We start from the raw sequence: 8,037 nt of genomic DNA, 5'->3' as shown, positions 1-8,037 counted from the left end.
CTTGTTTTAATCATGAGCTCAATTTTGATCACTTTCTCATGAAACAAGACTTGTCCTCTGTCATTTTGCTTCTCAAGTAAATGCATCTTTATACATTTGCACTGGAAAACAATGTGATCAGAAAAAGTAAAAGTTATTTCCATATTCTAGTGGTTTGGAGCAGAGCTATTCAAGCCTTAAAGGGGTCATAGGATGCTGCATGCACTTTAACAAGTTGTTTGAACTGAAATGTGTGTTGGCAGTGTGTGTACACAACCACCCTAAAATTATAAAACAATTTAAATCTAAAATCTTTACCCCTTTCTCAAATCAAGCCGATCTCAGATGCCTGTCTGTGTGACGTCACACAGACAGGCCCCTCCCACGATAGTTTGATTGACAGTAGCGTTTCAGCACAGACTGGACTGGCGTCTTATGATGAATGCGGCTAAAGTAAAACAGTCCCTCTGAGAGCGGCTCGGAAGAGAGGGGCGGGGTCAGCAGAGCTCATTAAAATTTAAAGGGAAATGCTACAAAACTGTTCTGATAAGAGCTGTTTTTGACAGGGTAAAAAAGGTGTTTTTTACACTACCATTGAGAAATTCTAACCAAACTATGTTACAGACTTTTCATTAAGACCCTAAAGAATCCCATCAACTTGTGGAAAATGTGGATCCCTTTAAGCTTTTTTTCAATTTTTTTTAATCAGAATTTAATTAAAAAGTAATCGATATCTGTTGAAAATTGATTTTCAAACTTGCATTGCTGCAAGACATTTTACATAACATTACATTTAGAGAACATGTTGACATTCTGTGCTCCATTCAGATATTTATAATTTCAACTTGGCTAAAATGTTGCAGGAATATTTATCAGAACAAAGGGTTTTTCATAATGTACTTTAATCATGTCAGGAAGATGTCAGTCCTGCCGGTTGATGATAAATATGTGCCACCTCAGTGTGCAGTGAGCCGTGCTCCTTTACCAGTGTCTGAATTCATGCACGTGATGTACAGATTCACGCATTCTCTTTGCTCTTTGAGTGCTATTGTCTCATACACTTTCAACAAAACTCTGAAGTCCCAAACGCTTGACCAGCCATTGTATTTAGGGCATCTTCAAGGCTACTTCAAAGCAATTTACTTGAGAGCATTTTAGGTAACACTTTATTTTAAGGTGTCCTTGTTACACGTTACATGTACTTACTATTATAATAACAATTAATTATGCATAATTGCATGCATGTAACCCTAATCCTAACCCTAACCATAAGTACATGTAGTTAATATGACTCAAAATCCAGGTGTTGAACTGCGCATTGTACTGATAAAAGAAGTCAAAAACTCTCTAAACCTCATATCAAATGAATCGGACAGCTCACATAAGATTTAATTTGACCTCCAGAGATAGCTGAACAGCGTTTTCTGAATAGTAAGCACCTTCTTTCAAAATATAAAATAAGTGCCTTAAAGAAGTCTTCCCGGAGCTCGACAATGAACAAAGTCAACATAGACATAAATATATTAAAAACACAAAATAAAACTGTGACTGCTATTGTACTATAGGTCTGTAGAGTAGAGTTACTGACTGACTTTCTGAATTGTACTTTACACAGTGCAGATTGTTTTTTCTTTCACCATGAATTCACAATATACACACATATATATATATATATATATATATACACTAAAAAAAATTATAAACGCAACACTTTTGTTTTTGCCCCCATTTTTCATGAGCAGACCTCAAAGATCTAAGACTTTTTCTATGTACACAAAAGGCCTATTTCTCTCGAATATTGTTCATAAATCTGTGTTAGTGAGCACTTTGCCGAGATCATCCATCCACCTCACAGGGGTCCGAAAACCATTCAGTATCTGGTGTGACCACCATTTGCCTCACGCAGTGCAACACATCAACAACCTGATTAACTCTATGCGATGGAGATGCGTTGCACTGCGTGAGGCAAATGGTGGTCACACCAGACACTGACTGGTTTTCGGACCCCCCAATACAGTAAAACTGCACATTTTAGAGTGGCCTTTTATTGTGGCCAGCCTAAGGCACACCTGTGCAATAATCATGCTGTCTAATCAACATCTTGATATGCCACACCTGTGAGGTGGATGGATTATCTCGGCAAAGGAGAAGTGCTCACTAACACAGATTTAGACAGATTTGTGAACAATATTTGAGAGAAATAGGCCTTTTGTGTACATAGAAAAAGTCTTAGATCTTCGAGTTCAGCTCATGAAAAATGGAGGCAAAAACAAAAGTGGTGCGTTTATAATTTTGTTCAGTGTATGAAGCGCAGATTGTGCAGACACTGGTCAGAAATCTAAAGCTGAACAAACATGACATGATTTAAAGCAAACAAAACAGGAAATAGTTAAAGGTTTTGCAGAGTTTTGTTGCAGACCTCGGCCAGCCCATTTATGTGATGTATTCTCAATGAAGCATTAAAAGAGAATAAATGTAGGATTGTGAGATGCGGATGTTGAGTTGCAGATCAGCTCCAGAATGGGCAGTCTTTAAGGCTCGGGTGATTGCTACAAAAACATTACTGTGTCCATCAGAAAAGAAAAAAAAACTACTTTGACCACAATTCACAGTGTACTTTTGTGGGATTCTGTGCCAGTCACACAACGGCAACTGAGATCAAAGAAAGCAAACTAATAACATTCAGATGCATTTTCCACAGTTAATTTACTAATTTAGTTAAAAATAATTCTATTATTATTCAATAACCCATTAAATAGACCATTTTTTCTTGAATCAGATAACTTCAATGTAAAGAGTTAGATAATGCTTTAATCCTTTGTCCACTAACCTAACTTATGTATTTTAACTGAATGTATTTCATGTAAAACGTGGTTCTACATTTTAGTACATATGAATGTTTGCAGACACATAAACATACACTAATTACGTATTGACATCATCTAAATCATGAATCATTTACATACAGACATACAAATGTTTATAATTCCTTTGAATACTTAATATAATCAATCATAAATCCAATAGAATCAACTGATTAATTTCATTAAAACAAACGTGTGCTAGTCAGTTTGAGATGCTGTCAGTACATCTATATTTCAGCATCTATAAAAACATACACAGTAGTACCTTTTTGTACCTGTAAATGTTACATACAAATGTCTACATATAAACAATGAGATCAGTCTGATTTTAAACCAGTAAAGCAATTGCTAATGGTTCATGCAAACATTGAAACGTTATTAATAGTACACTCTAAAAAATGCTGGGTTAAATACAACCCAGTGCTGGGTAAAATAGGGACAAACCCAGCAATTGGGTTGTTTTGTCCCAGCGGTTGGGTTACTACCCAGAAGGTTGGGTTAAACATTTAAACATTTAACCCAACCGCTGGGTCAAAACAACCCAATTGATGGGTTTGTCCATATTATACCCAGCACTGGGTTGTATTTAACCCAGCATTTTTTAGAGTGTAAAGAAATGTTTGTGTATTAAGTGCATTGATACACATTTATGTTTAATGTATTTGGAAACATTGAGGAGCACTTACTATTACTAGCTAATGTTTAATAAAGGTAGGTTTAAAGCACTAAATTAATGGCAGTTCAGAATTTTCCATGACCTAAAGTAAAAGCTATTTACTCCCAATAACCATTAATAACTCTACTACTGGTTTAAAATACTGTACATTAGTTATGTATGGTTAACAAAGGATGAAAAACACAATCTAACTCTTTACATATGAGCTAATTAAACAAAAACATTTAGTCAATTGCAGTGTTAATAAATGAAGAACTCACTATTTGCATTTAGCCTGTTAATGCATTAACAATGTAGCAACTACAGTTTATAAATCTATGAATTAACGATAATAGTTTGCAAATGATTTAAACATGATTTGTTACTGTGTACTTTTAATTAAGTGTCACTCATTATGAATTCGATCAGTTGATTTCATAGCCAAAACTATGCTGAAAATGTTACTTTTAATATTCTTTATTGCTTTAAAACATGACCTTACACACAAAAAGACCACAGTGAAGCAAAAACACTGACAAGAACTCAAAGAAATAAATATGAACATATACAACAAAAATGAAGCACAGTGACAAATCTCATTTTGGCAATGCAACTAGTCTTTGACAGAAAGTATGTCTGGAAAGAAAAAAAATGATAAACATGAGGATAGTGTTTATTGTAACGTATTTTATAAAAATAAACATGTTACATGCTATATTATACTCTAAAATATAGTTACTAGTTGTCTCTGGTACATATTACTATAAATCATAAGATACATGTGATTTCTCTTTTAAAAAAAAGTTATTTTGATAAATATTTGCAATGTTAATTATTCTCAAAATGATTTTAAGATTTTGTTGAGCATAGGATAATACTTTACTTTTATATGGAAATGTTGTAAAACACTAGATTGTATCTGTACTTTTACTGATCTTTTAATCAAAATCTAGCATTAAACAGTCTTTCAGTTGCTGGCTTGACAGAGCCCACTTCATCCAATTCTATTTTAAAGTAGGGATAACATGCAAGACACCAAAACAGTGAGATGTTAATTATTTAAATATCACAGTAGTAGAGCCTTACATGGATTATAAGACCATAATTTAACCGTTTATACCCTTGATTGGAAGAGGAGACAGAAAAGTTTTCAGACATTACAAGACAGCAATATATATATATATATATATATATATATATATATATATAGCCACCCTCAGGTCATGTGTTTTAGATCTATAATTTATAATCTATTTTTAGTTCTATAATGTCTCTACAGTAATTGCAATAATGATAATATAGTTTTTCCATAATATGTTATATAAACAATTTTTAGGACACAGCATAATCCCACCAGCCCTTCCCTTGACAGTCACTTTGTTGTTTAAATATAGGAACAACTAAATATACAAAAACTAAGAGTGAACAGCCCTGTTGATCATCTAGAATGCACAGGATCAGCTCTATTTGTTTTCTCACTTCTGTGCACATATGATGTAAAAGATCCTTTGTAGGTAGAAGTTGGCACAACCTTCATAAACAAATAACAGTAGATATTTATGTGTTTATGGAATTTAGCAGGCGGCGAACAGAAAGGCAAGTAAAAATGTAAACCGATGTATGATCTAAAGAGATTCCTGCAAGAGTGTTGAGCAGCTGTCTTTCTGGCCTGTCCCACGAACTCAAGCATGAATGAGTCATTACTTGCTTGGCAAGGTTTTAATAGAGCGATTAAGAGAGCCCATGTTGGTGAATGTGTGGAGTTGAGGACTTGCACTCTTATTGGGGAGGCTAGTAGAATGTCCCATTGCCTCTTCAGCAGCACGAAGAAGAAGGGTGTAGTTGACAGCTACCTCCTCTACCTTACGTAAAAGCTGTAATTTTTGAGTTTCAGATCGCACACCCCTGACCAGCCGAATGAATGTTTGAGTAAGGTTGCACAGCACCTGGAAGCTAGCTGTGACAGCACTTAACATTCGTGAGGGACTTTTCTCAACACTTGCCACTCGTCTACATGATGCCCTGAACTCTTTAAAATGGACTGCAAGTTCTTGCTTGTACTCTGCCAGTTTTGCAGGAGGGATACGAGGTTCACCCTCGAATTGGGGACTGTTGGCACACTGCCTTAAAATTGAGAGCAGCTCATTGGCATCAAGTTGTGCGTTTAGGAATCCATCAGGTAGCGAGAATATTTTGCCCTGCAAGGACTGTACCCTTGCCAGGCTAGATTCCAGATTCCCACAGGCCCGCAGATCAATTCTCTGTGTTTGTGGCTCCTCTTCTTCCTCCTCCTCTTCCCCACTGCAATCCTCTGCATCGAGTACCTGAAGTGTTTTGCTGACTACTGGCATTGCCCTTGAGTCTAGGTGCATTCCGGGCAAAACCTGCAGGGGGATGGAATAAGACAGTTCATCTTTTTCACTGCTCTCATCAGCAGGTTCACATTTGCGATAACAGAAGCAGAAGGAGCAGCATTTTTCTCTGTCCTCAGTATTCTCATTTGGCAACCCTAAAACCTCAGCGGTACCCTCACAACTTTCCTGAAGCAGCTCCTCTCCCTGAATAAAAAATATCCCCTTCTTCTTTGCATCCCCATCTTTAGTATGTAGAGGCTCAACTGGAGTTGGAAGTCTAAGTCCAGTGGCCCTGACTCTTTCCATTTCTTTCTCAAGGCTCTTTGCTTTTGTAGTTTTAACCTCAGCGTACAGGGGGGTGCTGTCATTATTGTCAATCTCCCCTATGCTATATCTCCTTTGTAACTTTTTGTACTGTGGCGCACCCATGCATTCTGAACGGGTAGCGCAAGTAGGCAAACACGACGTGGGTGGATCTCTGGGTTCCCTTGACTCTAGGCTTGTGGAGCGGATTCGAGTGGTTTTGATTTCCAAAGTCTGAGGTTTACGTAATTCTCCTTGAGCATGTGGAGACTTCGGAATTGCTGGGAGTGTTTTGGAGACTGCTCTATCTCTTCCTCTCTGGTCCGCTGCAGAACCAACAGCTGTATCCGGGAGACGCATTCCGCGGCACATTCTCTTACAATCACAGCTGCGTCGCTGTTCTCGTGAGATCCCAGGAACTTTCTGTACAGGACTCATGCGCAGCTGGCAGGCACATGGGGTAAATGAGGGAACAGGAGAGGATCCCTGTGGTATGAACTCTCCTTGTGATGTTTTAGGTTTTAGAAGCTCCTCCAGGAACTCTAGCTCATACTGCCTGACCTTTTGAAGTTGAGCACGACGCTCATCTGTCTCTCTGCGCAAACGTGCTGGGAAAGTGGCTGAAATTAAGTTCCTAAAACTCAGGAAGGGAGTACTACGTTGGGATTTGACTTTGTTATTTGCCTGTTTCTTGTACTCGGCTCCTGGGATAGTTGCACCCTTTTCCGCACAACTTAGGACAAGTGTTGGGTCTACCAGAACAGGCAAACTTTTAGCAGGTCTCTGTGGTTCCACAGGGGCTATACTCTGGGAGTTTTCTGCCTTTGCCTCTGACATCTCTTTCCGTTCTACTTTAACAGGCATAACTGGTGAGTACTTGGTAGGAGGCAGGGTGCTAGGCTTAGCCAAGCTTGCATCAGATGTCTTCGCTGTGTTCTCTTTGTTGTTAGCTAACTGAAGTCCTTTGGCACAGAGACGCTCATCATCTGTGGGAGATAATGAGTGAAACACCACCACTTTTTGGGCCTGTGGATCTTTCAAACGCACCTGTGGGCCAGGCTCTGGTCGTACCGGACAGGTGCAAAACAAGTCAGCAGCTGGCAGATGGCCCTTGGAACTTGAAGGCTTAGTGGTCTCACTTGAGGCATTCTCGGCATCTTGGCACATATTTGTCGGACAAATCTTAGCAGATGCAGTTCTATCCACAGGTAAGATAACAGGTAAGGCTATACTGGTAGTTTCTAGGGTGACTGTACCAAAATCTTTTTCCTGGACACATTCTGAGGTAATGGAGCTTGTTTCTTCTTCATTAGCTTGAGGAAAATGATCCGTGTTGACTTTAGGAACACTCTCTTGCTTTGATGCTTTAAGTTCCTCAGATGTCTGCTGTTCAGACTTTTCCAAGCACTCTTTGACAGGGCCTTTTTCCGTTTTTTCTATATCCTTCTCACTTTTTGTTTCATGGCTCTTCCCCTGCTCCACAGAGTTGTCAGAAGGGCTAATTCCTTGATTGAGGCATACTTTCAAGGGCACAGTCTTACTTAAGATCATAGGCTTTGGTGGACACCCACCATGGATCTGACTCATTGAAAAAGCCCCCCCACCAATTGTTTGTGTGGTACAGCCAGGGATTGTCAAAGGGAAGTCTCGCCGACTGAAAAGTCGCTCTTTGTTGATGTGGTGGGCAAGTAGATAGGCCTGGTTCTGATGCTGCTTCATGGCAGACACCATCTCAGACACATCAGTTAGCTCTGATGAATTTGTCTCATGTCCAGAGTCTAGGGATGATTCAGGGGTTATGGCAGCAAGCACAATCAACCCTGTGAGAGAACAGAAAGAAAACAACCATGCTCTTAATAAATCACATAAGATCACTTCAGAT

At 38.6% G+C, this 8,037-nt stretch overlaps 1 protein-coding gene across 1 annotated transcript in view; it reads right to left on the bottom strand.

Moving 5' to 3' along the window:
- Positions 1 to 4,761: 4,761 nt before the first annotated feature.
- LOC107569610 (FERM and PDZ domain-containing protein 3) overlaps positions 4,762 to 8,037 on the bottom strand; it is a 93,437-nt gene continuing 90,161 nt past the window's right edge. Inside the window, exon 16 of the mRNA XM_016255727.1 lies at positions 4,762 to 7,975. Within this exon, the coding sequence (XP_016111213.1) occupies positions 5,199 to 7,975 (2,777 nt within the window). The 3' untranslated portion in view covers positions 4,762 to 5,198. The remainder of the gene's footprint in view (positions 7,976 to 8,037) is intronic.

Source organism: Sinocyclocheilus grahami, unplaced genomic scaffold (genome assembly GCF_001515645.1).
Source record: "Sinocyclocheilus grahami isolate Dianchi unplaced genomic scaffold, SAMN03320097.WGS_v1.1 scaffold1363.1, whole genome shotgun sequence".
In the NCBI taxonomy this organism is placed as follows: Eukaryota; Metazoa; Chordata; class Actinopteri; order Cypriniformes; family Cyprinidae; genus Sinocyclocheilus; species Sinocyclocheilus grahami.
This window is presented reverse-complemented; position numbering and strand designations above follow the sequence as displayed.